The 26,623-nt window shown below is 36.2% G+C and overlaps 1 protein-coding gene across 1 annotated transcript; it reads right to left on the bottom strand.

Annotated features, from left to right (window-relative positions):
• Positions 1 to 26,623, bottom strand: LOC149052755 (uncharacterized). The gene is made up of 7 exons (XM_089205462.1): positions 26,554 to 26,623; positions 24,583 to 24,848; positions 24,314 to 24,431; positions 23,855 to 23,977; positions 7,916 to 8,035; positions 3,212 to 3,334; positions 1 to 1,965 (listed from the first exon to the last, which is right to left on the bottom strand). Exons 1-7 carry the CDS (start codon positions 26,621 to 26,623, stop codon positions 1,583 to 1,585), a joined length of 1,203 nt encoding a protein of 400 aa, XP_089061588.1. The 3' UTR covers positions 1 to 1,582.

Below are 26,623 nucleotides of genomic sequence, written 5' to 3'. Positions count from 1 at the left end.
TTCACCTGTTCAGGTATGATTAAGGAATACTATACTCCTACAATTTAAACTATTCTATTAAACAACTTGTAATGATTCTTTCTCAGGAGCCGCTCCTATAGGCGATACATTAATTGTCCTTTAAGCTTACTTTAGCCCACTAGAGACTATTACTTAGCTCTCTACTGACATCAAAGACTCACTCTTGCTTCAAAATCTCCCCAAAATACGCAATCTTTGAAGTATATCGCAGTACTGAGCAATATTTTGGTAGAGCCTCTTTCTCATCACCTGAATAATAAATGGATTTTGTAGGGAGAAGTAACAGGTTAATCGCCTCTAGGAGTCAAAGGGTTAAACAGCCTGGGTTGGCTTTACCACATTTATAACTATCCACGAAGGTTGTTGGAGTTCTAGTTCCTACCGCTGTCACGAAACAGTACCATCCCTCGGATAGTTGTGTGTCACGGAACACTGGACCATTTAGCGGTGTATCGTCCGTGGTTTTTCTTTTGTGATCACTCTGTTTCATAACACGGATCGGCTACACATTTAAGTCTTGATTTTAAAATACGTACTTGTGATAAAAATGTTTTTAACGTTTTTTAAGTCTGATAGTTTATCATTACCCGGGATACGTTGATAACAAGTCGATTGTATCGTTTAATTTTGTCTCTGAGATACCAATTATGTGAGATTTCTTCAAGAGATCTTTCCTACCAAATAATTGGCCAAAAGGACAATTGGTCAACGAACCTGTTTCTCTCAGAAATTCGTTGAAATTTAATTCAATTTAAAAAAGTTAAGTTATTATCCAATCAAACGTGGATAATATCAATATATGCAAAAGATACCAGAAGGTAATTGATGTCTCAATAAATGAGGCAGATATCTCAACAAATCAACCTCTCTCTAAATAGAGCTTCTTAGATATTCGGTCTTTTGCGACAAAAGAAGTACTACTCCTAGCTTAGTCCTTATACACAATCACAATGTATTTTACAACACAACTATCGTGGTAGAAATACATCATAATTACATAACCAAATAGAATGTTCTAGTTTTCCATGCTATGTCATCAGAAGGTTTTTAGTATCAATGTCACGGCCTGCAGTGATTAAGAATTCTAGAAATTATTTACAGTCTCTATGAACATCACACCTAACACGATTTAAAAATCCTTGTAAAGGATGATGCTAATTAAAGCATGACTGAACATCATAAACAATTTGCATATAATCACGGACTGCCGTGACCCATCATGGAGGTCTTTTAGACAGAATAACAACTACATGTAGAGAGGGCGTGGGTATTAAAAGCTGCTTTAGTTTCCGCTAACGACCTGAGTAAACATCAAGAGTTCTAAACGTTTAGCAATAAGCAAAGTACAATGCTCAAAGTTGTGCTTAAAACTTACTAAGTGAGGCTCTTCCATTGGAATAGAGATGATATTAAGATCATTTGAAAGCTCACTAATGCCCAGAGTTGTTGACATTTCATGGAAATGTGAAATTATTTAAGTCGCTGTTATACATTAATGTACATGTGCCAATAAATCGATTTGTGAATCCTTTCACTTTGCCGAATGACTTGCTTATAGCATTCAGTCTGTACCACAATAGCGCAGATAACAACGATCTACCTTTTGTAGTTTGTAAATAAAGTAGGATCCGCAGTCTTTCACGTAAATGTTTGTTGATTTCTTGCAACAATCTCCACCTCTGGTAAAGCAGACCTGGGAGGAAACCTTACCATCTGCCAATGTGGGGTGACCACCTTTTAGCCAGCCTGAGTAGACCGTACCACATCTAAACCCCGGTACGCACTGGGTTGGCATTTTTGTTCCTGCATCTCCCACGAAACGATACCATTCCCCGAATATTATGGTTGAGGATTCGTCGTCACATTTTTCTCCACCGTAGGGTGTGTTGTAAGTGCTCTTTCTGTCAGCATCGCTCAGGTTTCTGTAATTATAGCACGGATCGGCTAAAAAGTTGAATTTCGGTTAATGCGATGCTTTATATATTTCTTTATGAGAAAGCTTAAGGAAAAAAAAGTTGTTATATAATCTGCGGTGTTTTAAAAGGATTTCCCGCTCTGAGAAAAAGCCGTAACAGCACGCGTATGATACTGTGATAATATTTTTACTTGTGTTTGATATCGCCAATCAGGACAATCAGCTGTGTCAGGGAAATAAATGAATGGTAAAGCGTTGACCGTTATTAATCTAGGGTCACTTGTCGAGATTTTCTCAAATTATGGCTGCTAAAGGCACAAAAAAAAAATCGTTTTTCTAACAGTGTCGTTCAAAGTTCCTAGAAGCGGAAGTAAACAAAATACGAATAGAAAACCGAAAGTTACGTACTTGACCTGGGTAATGGTATTTCTCGCGGCTGAGAACGAAAATCAACAAATGGAAGGTTTGCCACCGGCCGATTTTGGCCGTGTTCATGAAAATATTTCTTTTTTCGGTAAGGAAAAAGTCAATAACTGAGAGTATTGTATAAAGAAAGTTACGCCCTTACGTTGAGTTACGCCGACGCACTTTGCGACTTTTTTTTCGCGGATTGTGAAACCTACAATTTTATTCCATAAAAAAAGTCTACTTTTCTTTTCAATAAAGACCTACAGGGTTATACGATAAAGAAAATAATAAATGGTTGCTTGCAGTTATGGAACTTCTCTTCTCGTGTTCAACTCAATACCAAGAGATTAGAACAACACAAATACACAAGGAAATTTTTACAGTAACTTTATAACCATCCTTTGGTCTTTTATAAGCTAGAAGCTCAGTAGATTCTGTCATATCGGTCATTGTTAAAACTGTCTTTGTTTTGATGCTACTTTTCGACATAGCAAAAGTATTTTTGACGAAAATATTCACCAAAAAATAAATATTTCTTTGCCTGCTTCAATAATGACAGGTGTTTAAATTAAGATCATAAAACAAAGGATTATGTTGACAGAAATACCGTAGGTCAAGTAAATTCGTTACATGAGGTCACACAACTCGGCAATATTCACGGTAAAAATTTGCATATTTGAGCGGTCGAATGAAAATAAATCATTTCTCAAAAACTAAAATATATTTCCACAAAAAAACTACACTACAATTATTAGGACATATCGGGCTAAAAAACATGCAGTAGGACAGAAAACGAATTTTAGGTGACTTGCCAAAATATTTCAAATTTGTACGAAGGATGTTGACATCCTCTCTTAAGGCCTTTACCTCTGCAGTTCCGTCCATCTCCGTTAAATCCAAATAAACAGGTGCACACAAAGGATCCATTTGTGTTTTGACAAGTAGCGTTCGGGTGACAATCGTGAGTATTTTTTCGGCATTCATCGATATCTAAAAAAATGGGGAAGAAAAGAAAAATTCTACATTGATCATCAGCTGTGACAAAATCCATGGTAGAAACGAAAAGGATGAATCTTAAATGGCGGAAGAGCCACCACATACTTCTTTGTTTGTGCTGAATCTGAAAATATTGAAAATAGGATCATAGAGAGAAAAAAGCCGAGTTTTCTCTCAACAAAACTTGTTTGGTATCAGATGAAGCCATAAAGCAATAATACTACACGCACATTAAAACCTTGTCTGAAATTCTTTTAAGCACTTTCTACTTCACGATGTGAGTAAATAATATGCACAACGCTCGATAGGATGGTAATTAGAAGTCAAGGAAAATCAGCTCAACTCTTTATATTAAGCTTTAATTTGAAGGCTCCTTCATTTTTTTGTGAATGATAACTTTGATCTGCTTAAGGCATTTTGAAATGTCCTCCTTACAGGCCTGATCACTTTAGGCCCCCATAGAAGAACGAATGTACAAGTATTTGAAATCTCCATTTCAAAATTTTGGTTCCAAATGTGAAGTAACAACGATTCGACCTCGACAAAAAGTTCAGAAGAATTAACATAATCTTATTGAGCGAGAAAAAAATACAATCTCTAACAAGCACGCTAATCAAGATTTATAAGCTGCTGATTACCCTCATTTTTTTTTAATAAAAATCCCGAAGATTGTTTAAACCCTATATTTATCTACGAAGTTCAGTAACCAAAAGGATAAGAGAGATTCAAACATAAATATTCAAAACTGTATCCAATGAATAATCCTTTCTACGTTGTTATCAACACATTCAACATTTTGGACGGGGTTGAAACTTTAGCGACCTTTTGGTAATTTTTGAGGTAAACAGAGCAACATATTGTTTAGCAGAGCTTTCGGGTTGCATAGAAATAATCATGTTAAGGTTTATTAAGTAAACCTCGAGTATTGATAATCTTCCTTCGTTGAAAAGACCTTGAGTTAGTTTCTTTTAAAATTTCACCATACCCTTATTTTAGAGTGAAGCCAACCTTTTTGCTTTGGTATGCAGAATTAAAGGAGCCGCGGCTAAATATCCTTTTGGTTAAGAATATGAATTTCCGTGGGAAAGTTTTATTCAAATCATCCATCAGTGTTTTCGATATGATCAACTTTTACCTCTCAAGATACAAAGCTCTTGGGTCCCTCCCTGTTTTTGAGGTAATAGTTCCTTCTCTTATAACAATATGGTAGCTATTGTTACGATAGAAACACCTGGTTTCAAGCCAAAACGATTATTAACTTTAGCATTGTATGTAGCTTCATTAAGATAATTGGGGGCAGAGTAAATTTGTGCGGACAGGGAAAAGTGCATTTTTTCCCTTTTGCCTTAAGAAATGTTGCACTTGTTTGTGGTTTGAAAGTTAGTTCTCTAATTAAGAAAGGAATTTCATCAACCCGTGGCGTAATTTTAGTTTTAAAACTTGCTCTGGCCTCGAGGAAGTCTTCCAGCAAATACTGACGATTCGTGTTGGAATTTATCTATCAAAGCTTCCACGGCTCCATCCTGCGCGAAAGCTGCAATGACCATAATTCACGGACGTCAAGCGCACGCAATACAAACGATTCGCTCGAACCTCAATGGCTTCAGAGCTACAATAGAAATTCAAGTTGACTGCGAGGACAAAGAGATTAAACAAAATACGATGTAAATTTGCAATGATATGCTAAATACTTAAAATTTATCTCTAAATTATTTTTTAGCTCGACAGTTTAAATGAATTGTCGTAATTCAAATATATTAATGCCGCTGCAAATATGACTTTTTTTTTCGTCATACACAGTTTCTTGAAATTTGTCACTCATTATTGAATTGTTTACTGTCTTGTCTCAAGCAAAGTCAAATAAACAAGCAACAATGGCTCAAAATTATTTCAAAAGTTCCTATTCTTGTAAAATCGTTCGTTCTTATTTCCAGAGGTTTGTTACCACAAGTTAGACAAAAAGCACAACGTTTACCGTCCGTATGATAAAATCATCCCGACAATTTTTGCACGATGAAACATTTAGGTAGTAGGAGTTTTAAAACATAGTTTAGACGCGCTTCTACCAGAATAAACAATACATTTTTTCTTTTTCATTTAACATAGTGAATGTTTTGTTCAAGAAAATAACATTCAAGGATAATGATCTTGTTTATTTCAAGTAGTTGAAGATGTTTTCTCGACAAGTGTTTGTGATACCCACATTTGCACACCCAAGTATCATTCTCTATTTATTGAATGAGTACAATGACAGGCTTTCAATCACGATTCTTGGAGTATGATACATGTGTAAACCTTCTTATTTGAAAAACTGAGTGCATTTCGTCCTCTTGCTCTCAATTGGGATCAAGGATTTTCATTTTCTACCATTGGTCAAAAATATTAAGGCAAGGGTAACTACTTTATCAAAATAAACAAACAAACAATGAAGGAACGTACAAATTAAACAAACAATTAAAAACACAAACAAACAAGTAAGGTCATAACGAAGCAATTACAATCTAAAGGCCTTCAAATTTGTACGAAGGATGTTGACATCCTCTCTTAAGGCCTTTACCTGTGCAGTTCCGTCCATCTCCGTTAAATCCAAATAAACAGGTGCACACAAACGATCCATTTGTGTTTTGACAAGTAGCATTCAGGTGACAATCGTGAGTATTATTTTGGCATTCATCGATATCTGAAAAAATGGGAAAGAAAAGAAAAATTATACAACGTTAGTAGTTACACGAGTGATATATACATTCTTTTTTTAAACTTTTATGAGGTGAAAAAGGATTAAGTTATTTATCATTGTGGCAAGTTAATTATTAATTTAGACTAAACAAAAACTTCCACTGCAGCGGAATCTCTCTATAAACACTATTCTAAACTGTAGTCAGATATCAGTCGTCGAAGATCAGCCTTGGTAGCCTTCCTTAGTGGCCTCTTTTTTTCGCGGAATGTGAAACTTCTAATATCATTCTTTAAAAATCATATTATTTTTCGTAGTAAAGGCCTATTTTTGTCGTGTACATGAAAATATTCTTCTTTCGTAAAGTAAAAAGGCAACTGAGAATTTTGTGAAAAGAAAGTTACGCCCAATGTCTGTTTCTGTAACGGTTCAACGCATTTTTTCATCTTGAGCCTTATCGCCGACACGCTTTACGACTTTTTTTCGTGAATTGTGAAACCTATTATATCATTCTAGATAAAAGTCGCCTTTTATTCTCAGTAAAGGCCTATTGTGTTCGTATAGGTAATCACATGATTTCGAGTGCAATTTGGAATAAATAAGCACGAGTAAATTTTTTTAAAGACTAACAAAATTGCACGAGCCCGTAGGGCGAGTGCAATTTGTGGTATTTGAAAAAATTAACAAATGCTTTTTTTTCCAAAATCATGTGATTACGTGTTAATAATATACATGGAAAAATACGAGATGGCTTATCATAATTGAGCATGAGCAAAGCGCGCGCATCAAGTACAAAAATAATTTATTCAAACCGTGTGTTCGGTCAAAACAACCGCGTACGATCATAACAATAAAATGCAATTAAGGCGCAAAGAAGTTCAACGTCCGGCCAAACAGTTCAAGGATTTGTTCAGTCTGTGTCCGAATCACTTTCGTTTCCGAGGTTTAACCATGTTTGTTTTTAATTTCGGCGTTGGATCGCTCGAGCAAAGTGTTAAGCTGAGTTTGTTCGTAATTTTCTATTTCCTTAGCAATTCTCTTCTTTAAAAACTACTTTTTCCAAACCGACAACCAAGAAGCAGTGCTTTTAAAAGTGTTTTCGTTGTTTTAGCTGTTTTTCAGTTGCGGTGGTGAAAGAAAACCTACTTAAGACATCGGCCATTGTTTCGCTCGCAAATTTCAAATTTTTTTGCGACATCTAAGGCTCACATTTGATTGGCTATCTGTGAGTTTCTTTGATTATTGACCAATCAGAATGTCTGATTTGTTACTTTCTTTGCACTGAATTAAACCTGAATTAATTTTCTTCTGCACTGAATTACCTGAAAACTGCATTTTTCTCAACTAATCAGAACTGAGTAATTTTTCGATGTATATTATTAATAAGATAATCAAAATAATAGATGGTTGCTTGCAGTCATGGAACTTCTCTTCTCTTGTTCAACTCGATACCAAGAGACTATAACAAGTTCATAGCGGAGCTCGCAGAGCGTAGCCCCATAATTATAAAAAACAGTAGTAACCCATTAAGCCGAAAAAATGTGGATGTACGACCGTACAAGGTGCTACTTTTAACATGCGTGGTCAACTGTGCCGCGGGCACGCCGACGCCACGGCGTTGTTCAGTAGTCCAGTGGTCAGTGCACTGGGCTCCGAGTCGGACGACTCGGGTTCTAGTCTCAGCCGGGGCAAGGCGTTGTACCCTTGAGACATGCGGGAAAAAAAATGCGAGCTCCGCTTTTAGGCTTGGCTAAATCGTGCTAAATATGAGGACAAAATGGCCGAATTTTTTAGTAATAAATTGTCTAATTATTTTGCAACGCGGCTGAATGGTGAGGCACTGTAGTAGAAGGTGTCATGCTGGACTGTTCTACATATTGTAGCGAAGAGATTAAATTCACCTGTGCAGTTTTGTCCCTTTCCAGTATATCCAGTGTGACATTGACATACATGTGATCCAAGGGTGTTCGTGCATGTAGCATTCACGTGACAAGAGTGACTTCCTTTACACTCGTCAATATCTGTAAAATCATAAGCATTAAAAAAAATTAATTGAGAAAAATTTGCCGCGCATAAGCTTGGAAACATTAGTCTTTCTGTCTTGTGTTTCTAAAGAGAAGCCTTTCATGTTACCACTCACCAGACTTTCTCTCGGTTCTCCCAATTTCAACTACGTTGTTCTGTCCTATAAGCCTTTCCATCGAGTCTTCCTTTGCCAGTTGAGATTTTTGAATGTTTATTGAATACAAATGTGTCATTATCACCATTTTCTTTAGGCCTACATTCATCTCTTTTTTATACAAGGATTGATTGTGTTGGTAAAATATGATAGTGTTTTTCCTTCTGTTGGGAATGGTTACAAGAGAAACGCATCAAGTACCTGTGCAGTCCCGTCCAAATTATTTCATTTCTGAAGTTTAAGGCTGCTTTTCTTAAAATTCGGCATTTTGCCTTTGAGAAGAGATAACTCAAGAGGGATTTGAGCTATTGACCTGAAATTTTCAGGTTAGCTGGGTCTCACTGAGTTAGTTGTGATGAATGAAGGAATTTGTCATAAATATTTAGAAAAAATGGTTATTTTAAGAAAGCTTCTTAATTTTGATTGCGCAATTTTAGATGGGTCACGGTGTTGAGGCTTCACATTTTGAAATTTTGCAAAGTCCTTCATTCATCCCAGTAAGCAATATGTTTACTTGAGAAAAATAGTAAAAATACATGTTTCATGTGAAACTCTATGTAAATGTCTATCTTTTCTCAAGTAGGTCCAGGTCAGCCACAGCATGTGCTATTTAAAGGGCTTGGTATCAGGTTACAAAAAAAAAACCGCATTCAAATACACATTTTCATAATCTTCAGGCCGATAGCTTTCTAATGATGTATAGTGTGCTATGATTTTGATGAAAACCATAGCTGCCACAAGTGGTGCAAAAATGTCACTTTTTCAGGTGAAACCCCGCCTTAAGTTATCTCAGCAATAGGACATAGTACGTTAAGGAACTCTGAAAGCACATGAAGATTTAAAAAAATCTGAAATTGAAAGTAAAATTATTCTGCTGTACTAATTGCACCGTTGTTGAAGGTTGAAAAGTTATAAAAAAAGTGTGGCTGTACAAAGATTTTCTATCTATACTATTTAAAAAAGTGAGGAACTAATAATAAATCACATATTCGATGGTTTATCATATAATACGAGAGGAAATCTTGCTCATTGCTCTTAATTATTCTTGTTCCTTTCGCGCTTGGAAAAATACCAGGCAACTCTTAAAATATCTGCGCGTATTATATTTTAAATCTTGGAAAAATGTGAATGCATGCATATAATGAAACCCGTAACTTAATAGAAATACGAGGTCGGGGCGTGAAAATCATTAAGTTGCTTCTTGATCATAACCTCAGTTACGAAGATAATACTTATTATGAAAAGCTACTTTGCTCGACATGAAGTATCGCTTTTCTAATCTACGTTGGCAAAACTGTCCATTTATAATGTATCCTTTCTTACAGATGCAATTATATGAACCATTTGTGTTGGTACAGTTAACATTAGTATCACAAACACGACTATTATCGTTGCATTCATCAATATCTGTGAACATAATAGATTTGATTATTCTGCTTTTTTCTAAGTCTAATTTAATTTTACCTTGGCATGACTCTCCTTTTCCAGTGTATCCTTCCTTACAGGTGCAGCTATGGGAGCCATTAGTGTTGGTACAATTCGCATCACGTCACAATTATGGCTTCCATTGCTGCATTCATCGATATCTAGAAGCATAAGTGATGTATAAGAGGTAACGCCATAGCAATATGACAGTGGTGCGTGAAAACAGGCCTCTAAAATGTGGCTAATTTCCATGGGCGATAGTTTATGTGCAAAGCTGCTTGTTTTAATTAGTGTAGGCAACTCCTATTCACCTTGTCATGACTGTCGGTCTCCAGTGCATCCTTCCTTGCAAGTACAAATGTGAGAACCATCTGTGTTGTTACAATTCGAATTGACATGGCAAACATGGTTGCCATCGCTACACTCATTGACATCTGAAAACAAAAATGAATGCCAAAACATTACTTGACAGAGACAAACATCAAATTTCTGAGTTTTTAAAGAAAGAGTTTTGTTTTATTTGTGGGAAACTTCGTTCTGCTATTTGCTAAGTCTTATGTGATGATTATACCTTGGCATGAGTGTCCGTCCCCAGTGTATCCTTCCTTACAGGTGCAGATGTGGGAGCCGTCAGTGTTGGTACAATTCGCAGTCACGTCACAAGCATGACTTCTATTGAGGCACTCATCAATATCTAGTATTACAAATAATATAGATATGTAATACTTCATAGAAAATCTGTCTATATGGTATTTACGCACGAACTCGTAGTATCGGAAATCGAGGGAGTGAGCGCAAGAAACGAGTAAGATTTTTTATATACAGCAACGATTGTTCATGTACCGTAAGGACAGTCTTTACGTGATGTATGAGGTTTATTATAAAGTTTACATGTACGTAAGGAGAGTAAGTTCCTCCTTTATAACATTTAACTGTCAAACAGACAATGGTTTATAAATCGATCATGAAAGATTTAAACCATTCAAACGTCCCTTCTCGATAGAAATAATGCAACATACTATCAGCTGGCAAAAAATATCAAAATACCTCTCGATACTTGAAGCCAGGCATGTTAAGCCTGAGTGTTCATAATCGTCTCTGTCTTTAAGTTGAAAACAGTGAATAAACTCCGCAAGATACACGTTTAGTTCCTCAGCCGATATTGTGTGTACTTCAATAATTGAAATGATAGACATTTTCAATACGTGCTTGGGCGCTTATTGTAAGTTTCGACAAAAACTTTGAGGGAGAGAGGGAGGGGGCACTTATTTGTAGGGTGGGCGCTTTGTCGATTAGTCGAGAGGGGCGCTTCTTAAGTTATCTCAGCAATAGGACAAAAATCAAAAGAATAGATAATACATAAAGGAACTCTGCAAGCACATGAAAGTAGAAAACAGACAATGGTTTATAAATCGATCATGAAAGATAATAGCCACATAAATTTCCCTTCTCGATAGAAATAATGCAACATACTGAAAGCAAGCAAAAAATATCAAAATACCTCTCAGAACTTGAAACAAGGCATATTAAACCTGAAGGTTCATAATCTTCTCTGTCTCTAAGTCGAAAAGAGCGAATAAACTCCGCAAGATACATGTCTAGTTCCTCAAGCGATATTGTGTATACTTTAATAATTGAAATATTAGACATTTTCAATGAGCGCTTAGGCGCTTACTGAAAATTTCGGCTAAAACTGAGGGGGGGGGAGAGGGGGGCACTTATTTGTAGGGGGGTGCGTCATCGATTAGTCGAGAGGAGCGCTTCTTAAATTACCTTAGGAGTAGGACATAAAATCAAAATAATAGAAAATACATAAAGGAACTCTGCAAACTCATGAACGTAGAAAACTTTCGTATGAAAAAAAAATTATTCTGCTGTACTGATTGCACTGTTGTTGAAGGTTGAAAAGTTATATAAAAAAATGTGGCAGTAGAAACAGATTTTCCTTGTATCTATACTATTTAAAAAACTGAGGGAGGAGAAGGGGGGGGGGTGGTTATCCGAGCGTCGCCGCATATTCGAGAAAAATATTCCAGGTAATGGTGGTATGATATATCTCATGCTCATGCCTTCTTTTATCCTCGTTCCTTATGGGCTCGGAAACACTTTTAGCCACTCGTAAAATATTCGCACGTATTATATTTTAAACCAGCAAAAATTGTGTATCTATGCATATTATGATATCCGTAACTTAATAGAAACACGAGGTCGGGGTGTGAAAACCATTGCGTTGCCTCTTGATCGTTAGCCCAGTTACGAAGACAATTCTGGTTATGGAAAGGTGCTTTGCTCGACATAAGGTGTCGCTGTTCTAATCTACATTGGCAAAACTGTACAGCTCTAATGTATCTTTCCTAACAGATGCAATTATGTGAACCATTAGTGTTGGTAAAAATTTAGAACCAACATCATGACCCGCTCCCAGTTGGCTTGTTAGCTCAGTTGGTAGAGCGCTGCACCGGTATCGCAGAGGTCATGGGTTCAAATCCAGTACAGGCCTGAATTTTTTTCAGGCCTTATTTCCACTACTGCCTAAGTAGTGCACATTACTGCGAGGATCACTTTCATCCACGTCTTTATCCGCAGTTCAAATATATGACTTTCATATATTCTTAACCGTCTATTCATCACTTCACAGGTTTATTTAGAACCATTATCATGACAGGCTCCCAGTTGGCATGGTAGCTCAGTTGGTAGAGCGCTGCACCGGTATCGCCGAGGTCATGTGTTCAAATCCCGTACAGGCCTTTTTTTTTTTTTTTTTTCAGGCCTTATTTCCACTACTGCCTAAGTAGTGCACATTACTGCGAGGATCACTTTCATTTACGTCTTTATCTACAGTTCAAATATTTGACTTTCATATATTCTTAACAGTGTTGGAACAGTTAGTATTAGCATCACAAACATCATCGTTGCATTCATTAACATCTGTGAACACAAAAGATTTGCAATGGGTAATTGAATAGAGTAAAAAAATCTTCAGCCAGTTTGTTTGGATGACAAGGCAATTATTTGTGATGAACAGTTATTCTGCTTTTTTTCAAAGTCTAATCTAATTTTACCTCGGCATGATTCTCCTTTTCCAGTGTATCCTTCCTTACAGGTGCAGCTATGGGAGCCATCAGTGTTGGTGCAGTGCGCATTTATGTCACAATCATGGCCTCCTTTGCTGCATTCGTCGATATCTAGCAGCGTCAGTGATGTATAAAGGTAATTTAATAGAAATACGATAGTGGTGCGTCAAAACAGGCCTCTAAAATGTGGGCTAATTTTCATGGGCAATAGCTTAGGAGCAAAGCTGTTTGTTTTTAGCAGTGTGGACTACTCGTATTCACCTTGACATGACTGTCCATCTCCAGCGTATCCTTCTTTGCAGGTACAAATATGAGAACCATTTGTGTTGTTACAATTCGAATTAACATCGCAAACATGGTTGCCATCGCTACACTCATTGACATCTGTGAACAAAAACGAATTGCCAAAACGTTACTAGACAGAGAGAAAAACATCAGATTTCTAAGTTTTAATAGAAAGAGTTTTTTTTTTATTTGTGGGAAACTTTATTCCGCTATTTGTTAGGTCAAATGCAATGATTATACCTTGGCATGAATGCCCGTCTCCGGTGTATCCTTCCTTGCAGGCGCAGATATAAGAGTCGTCAGTGTTAGTACAGTTTGCATTTATGTCACACACATAGATTCCAGTGCTGCACTCGTCGATGCCTGAGGACACAAGTAAATGTAGAAAAAGGTAGCTTAATTGAGGAACAACACAAGAGATGAATTTTTTTATGAAAGCGTTCATTTTAACTTTAACCCTGGGAGGAAATATGATATCGTTTTGGCCTGATTGTTGTCCGAAGAATTTATAATTCAGTGCAATCTAGAGTTAAAGAAAACAAAGTATCAGAAAAGTAAATTAATCGACTTAACTTGCCATTTGTCATCGTGACACCCTACGCCATTAAAGTGAAATTAGAGCTGCTATTTCTGCCTTCTACATCAAAATAGCATGGACTCAAGAACCGAAATTCGTGTGCAAAACTTACAAGAACTCAGCTCGTAGATTTAGTTCTTAATCTTTGACCACCATACACAACGCGTACTCTTATATGTAACTTCTTCAAAATGTCACGCATGTAGAACCCTTTTGTCATACTTTTGCTTCATTTCACTTCACTGAGCAAACTTATTTGCCTACTTGTATAAACTCCTGCTGTTGTCAAATAGGACGCGTATGAGAATGAGGCAAGTTTTTAGCATCTCATTTCATGCAGTGCTGTTTATTATTTAAGAAAAAGTTTTAAAAAACTTTTTCTAAAAAGTTAATCCGGATCACGAATGATCCCAAAATTGAACTGTACATGACTTCTTTGAAAATGCCTGGAATGACGTAGATTTTTTCCCAGGCTCCATAAAAGGACTAATTTATTACTAATCTAAAGCTAACTGATGAAACTAGGTATTAAGAAAACAACTGGAACAATGGTTATCTGCTACTTATTGGCCATTTTGTAACTTTTGGTTGTATTCGGGAGCCTACTTCACTTTTGTAGGAACGCACGCTTGGGTAACCACTGGGTAATTCAAACAGGCAGATATCACTGTAAAACTGAAATTTTACCGCTGGAATGCTCTTAAGTAGCCTCGCAGCTACTTATGTGCTCGTGCATGTTCTGTCAACGGATCGCTTGCCTCTTTGATTTCCAAAGCACATTTAAAACTTATCGCTCTTACCCTAACATTGATGAGAGGACAAAAACGCCAGCTTTATGACTTTTTTGTAGAATTGGTATTTTTAGATTTATGAAAGCTTTTGATATCGAATTTGAAAAATAAATCTGGCGGGGTATGGACAACGCGAACGAAAGTGCTCCTACAAGTTTCCTTCTTTAATGCTTACCATTTTCATGATCAAATTGAATACTTTATCGTCTTGTCCATATATCTATTGATTAATTTTGTCCGCTAGCTTTTAGCTTTACGTGAAAATAAGATGATTACTTTCTATTACTGAGGACATCGACAGTGACACATCGATGTGCTGAAATTTCGACCAACTTCTCTCTTTTGTTCAAATATGTTTGTTTTTTACTGTTGACTTCTGAATAAATAGCAAAACTTGAGTGACATCTGAGACTTACTTTTCATGTTATCATCACTAAGGTATTCTGAAACGTATTTTCCAATGAACACTGCTGCGATGATTGCAGAAATTGCCACTGCAATAGCAACAAGAATGACCATAACTCTTAGGCGAGATCTAGAAGAACGATTGGCAGCTGTCAGTAGATCTCTGCTTCCCGTAATGGAGAGTTGTTCTCCAAGATTTGCAGGTTTTGGATGGATATGATCCAAAGAGATAGTCTCATTTTCTGACGACGCCATCTCAGATGAGATCTCTAGGCGTGAGTGCAGGATTTACTTCACTCTCAAGCAGATGATTCCCTTCACTCGAAGTTTTAGCTTATAATCATGAAAGGTTAACACAGCATCTTTCTTAATTGTAAAAGTCTGTTCGTCGACGTGGCTTTCAGTTTCGAGTTTCGGTTTCGTAACTGTTAATGATGCAGTCATGCGTGATATTTTATGCATAAACGTGACCTTGAGTCTCGATTGTTTGAGCCACATGTAGCTTTCAGGCACTTTCCAGTACGTTAAGAACTCGGTTTCTTTTCCTTGACCAAAGAAAATAATTGATGAGCAGGTTTTCTTGCCTTTACCTTTTTTTTCTCGCTTTCTTTCATTTTCGTCTATCCTCTTTTTTTCTTCCTTTTTTTCCTTTTTTCCCTTTCTTTCTTTTAGTACCCACTTCTCAAATCTTCAAAACCTCGAAACGTTGACAGAACTCTGCACTCGTCTAGTGTCCCTGTTACCGCGGATATATCTTAAATTCCTAATTTTTTGTATAATAGGGCCCTAGATAATTAACTCCAGCCACGACTCCCTCCCCAAAACGTTAAAAACAACAATGAAACGAGAACAAAAATTGGTAGCATACTGCATACACTTGTCTTTTGTGAAGACACAAGATTTCTAGAAAGCATTTTCGTGTGTTTTGTTTCTCCTGAACTATGTTATTTTAAGGAAGACAGAGCAAAAGCCGTTAATAAAAGCTATCCGCTGATTTTTTCAAGTTCCTCTTCTACTTCATGATCGATAAGTCATGAAAAAAATATTTATTTTCCTCTATAAACCTTTTTTCGCTTTCTTCATTATACAGGTGCTTGAAAGTTCAAAGTTTCATATTCGAGTTTACATGATCGTCTTTGGTTATTTAGACCGATGATCATAGAAAGAAGAAATTTATGCTAATTTCCATTAGGACACGCCATGGTTGTCGGTTTTTGACTTAGTCTTTGCTAGTTGCTGTTACCTTCACTCTTTTTGTATCAGCAAAAGAGAATAAAGGATAAATAAGGTTGCTCTCATCCGTGAATCGAAGGATAAAACTTTCTTCGCCGTCTGCAACTCACCTTTTCTATAATTCAATAATGCATTCTAGGCTACTATCATGAAAAATGAGACAAATTCCGTGCCTGCTTCGAGGTAACGGTTTTCTGTTTCTACCCCGCATGCATGGCATAAGTTTAAGTTGATCACCAGCCCTCATCAGTGGATTCAACTTCCAAAATCGACCTGTTTTTTGTGAACGCAACCGTTTTATGATAATAGTTAAAGAAAAAAGCTTACAGCTGTCAGTTCTATGTGGAAATTAAAGCAAATGACGCAAATGGATGTTAACCGCTTCGCTCGATGGAGAGAATTGGGTCTCTTAAGAATATTTATTTATATTTACATGTTAACATACCTATCAGACACCGAAATCAGTACTTAGAACAATATTATAAAAATTTGGCGTGTGGAAATCTCCCTCCACCAGGTGTTCTTAAACTACTTAAAACTCCCTTTATTCTGTTGGAATCTGACGACCGCCTTTTTGCATATCGTGTCTATAACAGAAGCATCCTGTAAACATATCTAAGAGGGCTATGACAACCTGTTTTCCTTGTTTTTTCGATATTATCTGTAGTCAAAAATTGCGTCTGTGAATAGTGTTCTTTTGGATTCTTTACCTTCCAATTCTTGAGAGGGATTATGAAATAAAGTGGGGCATTCCTAATCTCAGCCACGTTTCGTTAAAATAATGATAAGGTTAACTAATATCAGAAGAAAACTTCGAATCATTATTTTCCGATATTATTTATCAATTCTATGATGCACAACGGTCGTGGTGGTGGTCGTTTATCAGAAATAAGTTAAATTCCTTTTCCCCGACAAGTTCAAGCTTGATCGATGATTGTGCGAGATTCTCCAAGTTTTCTTTGCTTTGTTTCCTGACCCTGAGTTTAGTTATGAACATATTTACTTTTATATCTAAGTAACAAAGTGGTTTGAGTTTCATGATCAAGCCTTAGGTAATTTCTTACGTTAGTGATGCTTGATTTACATGTCCTCACATGTTCTCGAAGTTCCAAGATCTTTAACACACTGATAGTTAGGCCTTCTTTGGTATATACATTCTTCTAATTGCGGATAAGCTTCATGGTAAACAAGGATGTTTATGGGGATAATGGGGAATTTAATAATTTATTAGGTCTAATTACCACTATTCCTACTCTAACCATTATTGTCTTCCAGATGTACCCTGGCGTTTAATCATGAAGCACAATAGATGGGCGTGCGTAGATAATTTCTCTTCTCGTTCACTGCACTCACTCGTGAGTGTTGAACACGAAACAGGAAATTCCATATCTACGGGGAACCATCTATTTTTTTGTTTATTATATAAACACCATATGCATTTACTGACAAAAGTAAATTCAACAAACAACCTTGGATTGAGAAAAGTAAACGCACTTTGCACCAAATCATCCATGTTAAAAAAGAAAATAAAAAAAAGGAGTTTATCGAGGATTATTTTCTAAATAATTTGCTAAAACTGTTTTTGCATAAGGCCTTTTATGAACGAACAAACTACTTCGATCACTTCCCTCTGAGTAGCATCTACATCTGGATGTATAAATCATTATAACGTCCATTTAAAAACTGCAGGTACGTGAATGACAAAGGATTAGCGGAAGGAATGTAAATTTTTTTTCAAACAAATGTTAAGGGAAGCAAACTGATCATTAAAGTTCATAGAATGCGAACATTTACAGCACTACTACGACTTTGAAATAGGAGTAGGAACTAAATTTCCAACACACCAGGTTCATCCCTATATGTTTCCTAAACCCGAAAGCTAACTACTGTATGAAAAGTTATAAGAAATGTGATGGAAAATTGAAACAGATCGAGTAACCAAAATCTACTTACGAACAAAAACTTAAAGCAAGATTAAATAGAAATTGAGAAGAAATGAAAGTAGACCAGCATATACTCTGGCTTCTTTATTTCATCTCTTTATGATTGTGATGAATAGCATAAAATCGTGCAAGGCATTCTCATGAATTCTCCGGAGCGATATTATTTTAGTGGAGATGGGACAAAATCCGTAAAGAGAAGCGATCTGTCAATCTTTTTAAAGTGCCTTATCTAAGTCATAGTGGAGAAGTTATAAAAAAAAATTGCATTTGCTGCACTAAATGTTTGGTCCCGCGGGAAACAGTTAGTTTTGTTTTCCCTCGAGTCGAGGTAATTTATGCTAATACGCAATGAGACGTGCCATTGTCTCCTGAGCAAATGTGCTCGAAGCCCTTAAAAAAACATTCAAACCAAAAAAAAGCAGTTTTAAATTTATGTGGCGTTATGATCTATAATATTGTAGACGGGCTATCGAAACTGCCTGGTGATCTGCTACAATATCTGAAAACAAAGAAAAACGATTTGATTACAACATATGCGAAGTGGGGAACGACAACCGTGCACTATCGTTGTACTACAATGTCATTCGTTTATTTTTTAAATGTTTGAGTTATTAATCTGGATATTAAAGGATATTGAATGACGGAAAGAGAATGAAAAATCGTGCACCGCCCGACCCATTATTTTCGTTGAGGACAGCGTGGATTCAAGAGTTTTCGTCCTTCAGTTCGCGAAAAAGTTATGGGTCTTCCCGAGAGACGAGATGATAATAGATAAGGCAACAAGACAGTAACGCTGGTAAGTTACTTAATGATTTGTGTTACTTTTCTTTTTATATTGTAATAGGGTCAAATTAGGTAACGTGCCATGTTCAATGGGCTGCTATGTTCTAAGTCTAACTCGTCCCCGTGCGCTCGAACTGGTAATTTGACCCTGGAAAAAGATTTGACTTTCAAAGAAGATCTGAGTATCTGATAATTTTGTCTCAGAGATACCAGTTCTGTAGGATTTCTTGAAAAGATCTTTTCTATCAAATAATTGACTAAAGGGAGAATTGATCAACGAACCTGTTTCTCTCAGAAATTCTTCGTCATAAATTTTAGAGGAAAGCTCATTTAAAGAGTCGAGAGTCCAATCAAACCAAGAAAATATTAATATATTTAAAAGGTACCAGATGGCGATTATGTCTCACTAAAGGAAAGAGATATCTCAACAAACCAACCTCTCTCTTCCTAAAGTTCGGAAACCCTTCCGAAGATTATCGATTATTCACTCGAAGGAATACGATGAACTTTGCACTTCAACAACATTAGCGACAGTGCCTTTGACAACAAAAAAAAGATAAGGTGGAATCGTTTTTGTTTACTGATATCTGAAAAGTGATAATTCATTGTTTCATGTTACCTTAAACTCATTACATGTAGAGAATTTGAATAGCAGGCGATAAGAAGGTTTAGGCTTTGGGAAAGTCAATTTAGATTTTCTAAAGTACAGCAAAGAAAAGTAAACCTCTGATTACTTAGACGTGCTATTTGTCTTAGGCTCATTATCAGTTATAACTAAAACAACCAGAGTAACAGATTACACCTTCTCTGTTACCGGTTGCATACACGCAAATAAGCCTGAAAAGGTTATTAAATTAGGTTTTAACTGGTCGTCATTCCAGGCCTCTTTCTGGTGTTGTTTAGTTTTTCGCTGGAATGGCTTGTAGAAGAGTTACTAACATAGAAAGCATTTTCTACTAGCAACACGTTTTCCTACAAGATTCACCTGTAAAGGTATGATTTAATCAAAATAAGGAGTACTATACTCCTACAATTTTAAACTATTTTATGAAACAACTTGTAATAGCAATCACTCCGACGAAGGGCTAACGTTCGAAACGTCAGCTTTTTTACCCTTTACGGTGGCTAATTTACGTTTTCAACCCAGTTGTTAACACTAAACTTTAGTTTATTATTGTAATGATTACCTGCTATACTCTCCCACCGACGCAGCACCACAGTTTCTTTATCAACTTACCCCTTTATTCATGAGTCTTTATATACATTCACAACGCATTTCAAAACGAATATAAGCGACCCTCTCAGCTATGAACACTACTGAAGTAGTAGTTGACATAAACCTGAAAAAAAATCAGGCCCTTACGGGATATGAACCTATGATCTTTACGATACCGGTGCAGAGCTCTAACAACTGAGCTATCAAGCCAACTAGATACTGATTATTATGTTGGATCCGAATAAACCTTCCAAGTGGTGAATAATGACTGCAAACATATGAAAATCATATATGTGCACTATGGCGAAGAAACGAATATAAGAGATCCAACATAATGACCAGCTTCCAGTTGGCCTGTTGGCTCAGTTGTTGGTAGAGCAAATCCCGCACGGGCCTGAATTTTTTTCAGGTCTTATTTCAAGTACTAGTTTAGTAGTGTTCATAACTGCGAGGATCTCTTATATTTGTTTCTTCACCATAGTGCGCATACATGATTTTCATATATTTACAGTCAGTACTTCAAAACATTCCGGAATTCGAAGCTTACAACACAACTATAGTGGTAGAAATACATCATAATTACACAGCCTAATAGAATGTTTTAGTTTTCCATATACGTCATCGGAAAGTTTGAGTATCAATGTAACAGTGACTAACAATTATGCAATTCTAGAAATTATTTACAGTCTCTATCAACAACACACCTAAGCTGCTTTAGTTTCTAACGACCTGATTAAACATCAAGAGTTCTTAAAACTTACATAGTGAAGCACTTTGATTGGAATAGATAGAGATATTATGATTATTTGGAAGCTTACTAATGCCTATAGTTGTTGACATTAGCTGGGTGACGGGGGGGGGGGGGGGAGAGTCTTTTCTATTACTCGGATAAACAACTATTGTTCAGTCGACTCTGATGATGATTTCCGCTAAGGTTATAGAAACGTCAGTCACTATTACTGATTACTTGCAGTCACAACTTCTCAGGAGCACTCTTACCTGGAAGATCAAACTAAGCAGTCCAAAGGTATTCTTTTGTTGAAACTACTCACTGTTTAACACTAATCATAAAAATTGGATCATATGAAATATTTTAAGTCCCTGTTATCATTGATGTACATGTGTGTGCCAATAAATCGATTTGTGAATCCTTTCACTTTACAGAATAACTTGCTTATAGCATTTAGTCTGTGCCACAGTAACGCAGATTACAACTAGATGGCTTTTCAAGTTTGTAAATAAAGTAAGATCCGCAGTCTTTCACTTTAATGTTTATTGATTTCCAGCAACAATTTCCACTTCTGGTAAAGCAGACATTGGAGAGAACCTCACCATCTGCCAGTGTGGGGTGACCACCTTTTAGCCAGCCTGAGAAGGCCGCACCACATCTATTATGCTCTACGCACTGTGTTGGCATTTTTGTTCCTGCATCTCCCACAAAACGATACCATTCCCCAAATATTAAGGATGAGGAATCGTCGTCACATTTTTCTGCACCGTAAGGTGTGATGTAGGTGCTCTTTCTGTCAGCATCGCTCAGGTTTCTGTAATTATGGCACGGATCGGCTAAAAAGTTGAATTTCGGTTAACGCGATGTTTGATATATTTTTTCCTTATAAGAAAGCTTAAGGAAAAAAAAACATCATACAAACTGCGGTGTTTTAGAATGATTTCCCGCCCTAAGAAAATTCGTAACAGCACGCGCTTAATATGACGATAATTTTTTACATGTGTTTGATATCGCCAATCAGCTGTGTCAGGTTAATAAATGAATGGAAAAGCGTTGACTGTTCTCGATCCAGGGTCGCTTGTCGAGATTTTATCGGATTAATGGCTGCTTAAAGCACAGAAAAAATCGTACTCGTAACAGACAGTGTCGTTCAAAATTCCTAGAGGCAGAAGTAAAACAAAATACGAAAACAAAAACCGAAAGTTACGTACTTGACCTAAGTAATGGTATTTCTTGCGGCTGAAAACGAAAATCGACAACTGAGAGATTTGCCACAAGCCGAATTTGGCCGTGTACATGAAAATATTTCTTTTGACGATAAGGAAAAAGTCAACAACTGAGAATTTTGTGAAAAGAAAGTTACGCCCATTATCTATTATCATTATCTTATCTATTTCTCAATACACGCTCTGGAGGATAGTATTTCCTAATAGCCAATCAAATCGTGTGCCTGACAACACATAAACCAATCAAAATTCGCGTTAAAAAAGTTCAAGTTGAAACTTGTGGCAATTTCAGCTTTGAAATATCGTAAATTTTACAGAAAATACCGAAAGCGTTTGAAATATACGACACCTAAGGAAAGAACTTCAAGAGGAGGAGTTTAATAAAGTTGAAAATGAATTTCACTGTTATTTATCGGTTTTTTTTTTGACGAAACCTTGCCCGATTTAACAGCCCTTAAACATGATTGAGAACTGGGGAAGTTGAATCGCTCATCTTCCCTTGTCAATTTTTGCTGGTTAGTACAGTTTTGCTCGAGCCTTTTCCAGCAACTGACAAAACCTTTTTCCTTCTGTTTAAGTCACTCTTAGTCTTGCATTAAGTGTTGTTGGATTTCTACATACAAAAGTCTCCAATTCAGACTTCATACTTTGCTCGTAGCTTCGTCGGCTAGATTAAAATTTGCTTACGTTTCCCTTATTCTCTTTGCCTGCTTCCTAATTTTGGGAAAATATTCTTCCATTAATTGCTATTGAAATTAACAAAACAATTGAATCTTGTGATTCCTCAGTATTGCACTGGGCATCCTGTACTGAGCATAAAAATCACGTAATCGGGCGAATAAGCGCGCTTGTATTCCGAGAACACGGTGTTGCTTTTCAATAAATGGACCAAGCAAAGAGTTACGATGCTCTTCAGCTCTTGAGCACGGTGACCTCTATTTTTCATTGCATAATATTTGTGTACAAATTTTATCCCCTTTATATTGGATGAATGAATAACAAATCATCGAAGGCAAAAAAAGATATGGCTAAAAGCGTGCACAAAGCCCGTTATTTGATGATGAAAATTATGACCTGGAAAACAACGAGTCAAGGAACGTTTCGAGTCGACGTCTCAAAATTACGTGATTTATTTCACAAATTATCTATTAAATTCTTCCCTACGCTCGAGACTTTGTACCTGTCAATTTTTTTTAATTTTTACTTCAAAAACTATAATTGCTTCCAGCTATCGAAAAATGTGCCGTGAAATGAGACGCGTGAAAATGCACTAGTAGAGGTCGTAGAGGCAGAAGTGGGGTAAGTTTGGCCCGTCATTTCTCTCAAACAAGCAAGGCGACCTATCTTTTTGGTTATATTTTTCGAAACAGACATTGGCAAGGAACATTTAAGGAAAGACTGAAAAAATTGTCGGATAACTTTTTTTTTTTTTTTTTTCTGAGGAATCACCTTAATAGGTCCGAATGGGAAAATCTTAACCGTGGTCAACATCGATTTTAACCAATAAAATTATTCTGTTGGATTGCTTTCAATCCTTTCGAGACACAGCCTCATAATGATTCTATTTATAAGATCAATTATACATCAACTAGAGAAAATAAGGGGATGATTGTTTTCTCTCCTGGAGAACAAAAACGATGCACATCAAGTCTACAAATGTGATACAAAAAAAATCAAAAAATCAAATCTATATTTTGAACATTGAGTGCGATAGTTGTCGTTAGAGAGTTGTTGGTCGCTATTTACTATAGATCTGAAGCTGATCAACGAAAATGTTCAGCATTTTGTCCTGTTGCTTTCAATTGGGATCAAGGATTTTCATTTTGTACCATTGGTCAAAAATACTAAGGCAAGGGTAACTACTTTATCAAAACAAACAAATCAACCGACTAAGAAGGAACGTGCAAATTAAACAAACAAACAAACAGACGAAAGCAAACTAACATTTCTCAAAGTCATAGCGAGGCAATTACCTGTGCAGCTCCGTCCATCTCCGTTAAATCCAAATAAACAGGTGCACACAAAGGATCCATTTGTGTTTTGACAAGTAGCGTTCAGGTGACAATCGTGAGTATTTTTTTGGCATTCATCAATATCTAAAAAAATGGGAAAGAAAAGAAAAATTCTACAAAGGAAGTGGTTCTACGAGTCGGATAACACATTCATTTTTAACTTTTATAAGATGAAAAAGCATTACGTTAGCTATCATTGTGATAAATGAATTGTTAATTTAAACTACACCAAAACTTCCACTGCAGCGGAATCTCTCTCTGGCCACCATTCCAAACTGTAGTTGGATATCAGCCGTTAGAGATCGGCCTTAGTAGCATTCCGTTGTAATACGCACTCCAAGGCCAAACGTGATATATAAATATGGCGGTTTAAATACTCCAGGATATATTGTGTTCTTATTGGTCTATTCTGTAATTAACCTTTTTCGCAATGTTCTCCTTCGAATCCAGGAGAGCACGAGCATCGATATCCCTTGATTGTGAAACCGGATTGACAAGTTGCATTATTTTGACAAAGTGGGCTTTTACCGCACGCGTTCTGAAAAGAAAAAAGAAAAAAATAATAAAGAAGGAAGATCGATGTATTGAATAATTGATACATGAATGAACGAACTTAAGTTTTGTTAAAACGGTTGTTTTCCACGATTCATCACCGAGTTGCTGAATTTGAATTATACCTTATATTTTACCTTTGAGCTTCGATAATAAAAATCAGCATCAATTATCAGGTCAGTATCATTTTCAACATGAGTGGCGTTATTCAGTTCACAGATATAATCGATTCCTCCAGTCTCTGGCTCTTTTTTGAAGTTAGCACTGACGCAGTTGTCGTTCATGTAGCAGAAAAGTTCACAGTGGTCCAAGTCTTTGACGTGTTTAGTTTCGACTACATGGTTTACCAAACGTCTTTCAGCAAAGAAGAAGTAATCTGGAAACACCATTGTGCGATCTCGCTCTGAAATAAAGCAATCAAAATATAGTTAGAAAACAATTTTTTTCTTTTCATACAGAAATAAACTCACGATTCGAGTTATTAAGCGTGTAAAATAACACGCTTGGTGAACAAAGAACTGTGATCTCAGTTAAACCATCACTACGAAAAAAAGGAAAACAATTTATGCTACCTTCATTTGTTGACTTTTGTCTTTCTTTGAACATAAGTATCTAGGACAATTTTCCAAGTTTCAATTCCGCGATCAGAGATTTCCTCATGATTTGAGCGGAGACTTCTATTTCGATAAAGTAGGTTAACACATAAAATGCTTGCGTAAAAGACAAATTTGAATAAAGTTTATAATTGTTTTTTGATCACGCTGTGCCCACTCTTATATCACAATTTCGGAATATTTTGTATAATAAGGCACTAGATAATTACACCCCGCCCCCTTCTCCACTGAGAAAAACTTTCAAAACAAAAGAGAAACGAAACCAAAAATTGGTATCAGCGACCATCACTTTTCTTTTGTGAAGACACAAGGCTTTTAGAGAGAGGGTTCGGTCTCTCTATTTTCCGCAGCAATATTATTTTAGGGGAGATAGGACAAAATCCGTAAAGAATACGATCCGTCAATCTTTTACTGTTGCTGTAATTTATCATAATTTTGAATATTTTGTGTAATAGGGCACAAGGTAATTAACCCCAGCCCTCCCTCCCTCCCAAAGTTTAAAACAAAAGTAAAACAAAAACAAAAATTAGCAGCAGCGACCATCACTTGTGAAGAAAAGATGTTTATAGAGCATTTCGTGTCTTCTTGTTTCCACTGAACGATATTATTTTAGCGGAGATAGAACAAAAGCCGTTTAAAAAAGCTATCCGCAAATTTTTCTCAAGTTCCTTCTCTAATTCATGATCGATAAGTCATGAAAAAAAATCATTTTTCTTTATAAACCTTTTCACTTTCTTCATCACACAGGTCCTTGAAATTCAGAGTTTCTTACTCGAGTTTAAACGATCGCCTTTGGTTATTTAGATCGATTATCACAGAAGAGGAAATTTATGCTAATTTTCATTAAGACGGGCTATCGTTGTCAGGCATCACGCAGGAGATTCATGTACGGGTTCAAGATGTTTCTATCGATAAATTCAGTATACATTGGGAAATTTGACTTTTTCCTGTAAAATAGTAAATTTAAATGAAGAAAGTCAAACACTATATTTCTCAAACAAAAAATATCGAAAGTACCAACAATTTAACGGTAGTCATGCCACCTGTTTTTGAGGTGAGTGCCTTTAAACTAATCCTTAAATATATTTTTGCTGACCTGAACTTTCTCTGAGACTTGCACAATATTCGATTTTAGCTTTTGATAGATAAGCTATGTTCATGGACGAATATACAACAAAACATTGTAGGCATTCTTTAACATATGTCAGCACGAAGTAATTTGTATTTGCCAAAGTTTTTTGTCGTTTTGAATCTCATATCCAATTTTCTGAATAAAGAAAAGATAAAACATTTTTGTTAAAAACCTTTTAATTTTTCAAAAACGAGTTCCAATCTTGGGTGGATGTTCAATGTCGGTTTTTGACTTAGTCTTTGCTAATTGTTGTAACTTTAAGTCTTTTTGTATCAGCAAAAGAGAATAAAGGAGATATATAAATAAGGTTGTACTCATAAGTGAATCGAAGGATAAAAAATGATTCGCCGTCTGCGACTCACCTTTTCCAAAAGTGAAGTTAGTTAATAATGTATTCCAGGCTATGAACATGAAAAATGAAATAAATTCCAT

This window comes from Pocillopora damicornis, chromosome 1 (genome assembly GCF_964200805.1).
Source record: "Pocillopora damicornis chromosome 1, jaPocDami1.2, whole genome shotgun sequence".
Taxonomy (NCBI): Eukaryota; Metazoa; Cnidaria; class Anthozoa; order Scleractinia; family Pocilloporidae; genus Pocillopora; species Pocillopora damicornis.
Note: the sequence above shows the minus strand (reverse complement) of the source record. Positions and strands in the feature narration are given on the sequence as shown.

Excerpts from the sequence above, each read along its gene's own strand:
- LOC149052755 (XM_089205462.1), bottom strand. The coding sequence starts at position 26,623 with ATGGAATTTATTTCATTTTTCATGTTCATAGCCTGGAATACATTATTA. Across the intron at positions 8,036-23,854 it reads AGATGGACGGAGCTGCACAG|ATATTGACGAGTGTAAAGGA; the intron begins GTAATTGCCTCG and ends ATGATTTTACAG. Across the intron at positions 3,335-7,915 it reads AAAGGGACAAAACTGCACAG|ATATCGATGAATGCCGAAAA; the intron begins GTGAATTTAATC and ends CCATTTTTTTAG.